The sequence below is a fragment of the Nematolebias whitei genome, chromosome 14 (assembly GCF_014905685.2).
Source record: "Nematolebias whitei isolate Nwh7 chromosome 14, NemWhi1, whole genome shotgun sequence".
Taxonomy (NCBI): domain Eukaryota; kingdom Metazoa; phylum Chordata; class Actinopteri; order Cyprinodontiformes; family Rivulidae; genus Nematolebias; species Nematolebias whitei.
The window spans coordinates 10,145,546-10,147,345 of NC_056511.1; the positions used below are offsets into that span (position 1 = coordinate 10,145,546).

At 41.1% G+C, this 1,800-nt stretch overlaps 1 protein-coding gene across 1 annotated transcript; it reads right to left on the bottom strand.

The window, feature by feature from the left end:
* Window positions 1-148: 148 nt before the first annotated feature.
* On the bottom strand, window positions 149-754 carry LOC119420827 (histone-lysine N-methyltransferase, H3 lysine-36 specific-like). The gene is made up of 3 exons (XM_037688253.1): window positions 712-754; window positions 465-665; window positions 149-387 (listed from the first exon to the last, which is right to left on the bottom strand). The coding sequence occupies exons 1-3, from the start codon at window positions 752-754 to the stop codon at window positions 149-151; spliced, it is 483 nt and encodes a 160-aa protein (XP_037544181.1).
* Between the last annotated feature and the right edge of the window lie 1,046 nt (window positions 755-1,800).

A 1,800-nucleotide genomic window follows, 5' to 3' on the forward strand; every position in this document is an offset into this window, starting at 1 on the left:
TATATATATATATATATATATATATATATATATATATATATATATATTAAATAATAAAATAAATTCCTACTTGTATACTATTCCTACTTCGTGGTTTTTCACTTATCGTGGGTCTTCAGGGTACGGATCCCCCGCGATGAACGAGGGACTACTGTATTTCGAAGAATATAAAAATCCTCAGCGTGTTCGTTGAATGAGGCGTTTTACCTTCGGTGCAGACGAAGCACCAGCTGACGTTAACATGTTCGTGGTTCTTGACGCCGCGGCGGGGTGTGAAGTGGTTGGGGCAGATGATGCTGTTGTTGGACAGCACCACGCAGCCCGCCGCCATGCACAGGTCCGTGGCGTGGTACGCCACCGGGCAGCGAACGCATCGCACCAGGCGACCTGCGTACAAACACGACAGAGCAGACCGTCAGAGCGGAGCGCGTCCACCTGCTGGAGGACGCCTGTCCTCGGTTTACCTTTGGAGATGGACGAGCTGTTGGGGCTGGCGATGAAGCAAGTGAGGCAGACGTGGATGGAGCAGCGGAAACCTCGGTTCACCGGAGCGGTTGGAGCGTAGTTTGCAATGCACTCTCCGTGATAGAACTTCCCGCACACGGGAATCATGCAGCGCCGCACGTCCTCGCTGCGCTTCTTGCACACGAAGCAGGTGTGGACACCTAAAAAAACAAAAACGGCACCACTTAGAAATCTGCTTCAAGATACTTTCTAACCATTGTTCGCCGACGACTCCTTGATCTTTGCACATGGCAGCAAGTCTGTTTTTCATACATTCAGGTAAAATTTGTTGTAGTAGCTGAGAGAGAGAAGAAAAATTGCCAGTTTTCCCCAACAAATCCATTTAGAAACAGAACACTGACAGAACCACACCACATGTTGAGATGATGCGGGTCAAATAGTACAAATTCTAGTTCTCAGCCACAAGGAAAGTACAGATTTTTATTTTTTGAACTCTTCAGATCAGTCGGTCTTTTACACTGCACTAAAGGGTTCAGCTCCAAAACATTTTTGTTTCCGACCATTTAGAAGAAATGAGAAAAATTCCTGTAGCTGTTGGTTAATAAGTAAAAGAAACTTCACTAACCAGCTCCTTACAAGACACACCCGAGAGCTTAGTTTTATAAATATATATTTTATTTTAGGAATATCTTCCCAACTTTACTTTTCTGCTAATACTTTTATTTTCATTCAGGTCTGATGTACCATAATTTCTAATAATTTAGGACTTGTGTAAAGAAGTAACAAATTTCAATTGTGCAGTTTAAATTTGAGAATCTGATGTGCTTTTGGTTGACATAATCCAATATTCAAATGTTTAGTTGATTACTACTTGAACATCAAACAAGTCAAAATCCTAATTTTAAATTGTTTTGAGAGGAAAAGACACTTTAAGACATTTTAATGTGCAAAATAAATAAACACGAGGCGCGTCAGTTCTCAGATGATCTGGTAAAAACCGCTGTGGTGATTTAAACTTTATTAGATGATGCAGAAACTGGAATTTATTTGATACAAATCTGAGGACAGTGCTTGACTTCTTTAGGGGTTTTCTGACTTATGCTGCAGTAAAAAAAGTCTATGCATAATAATAATAATAACAACAACAACAACAACAACAACAACAACAACAACAACAACAACAACTAGAGAAACTGCATTTCCTGCGAAAATGTAGTGTTAATGCTTATTGCAGAAGAACTTGCTAAAAACACAGCTGAAATGTAACCAAAGTGGAAGAACAAACCTAAATTAAAGCTGCAAGCAGCGTTGAAGGCCCTCGCAGCTAAGCGCCGC

Coding starts and splice junctions, on each gene's coding strand:
- LOC119420827 (XM_037688253.1), bottom strand. CDS start 754: ATGTGCAAAGATCAAGGAGTCGTCGGCGAACAATGGTTAGAAA. Junction 666..711: donor CGGCGAACAATGGTTAGAAA/GTATCTTGAAGC, acceptor TTGTTTTTTTAG/GTGTCCACACCTGCTTCGTG. Junction 388..464: donor CAGCTCGTCCATCTCCAAAG/GTAAACCGAGGA, acceptor GTTTGTACGCAG/GTCGCCTGGTGCGATGCGTT.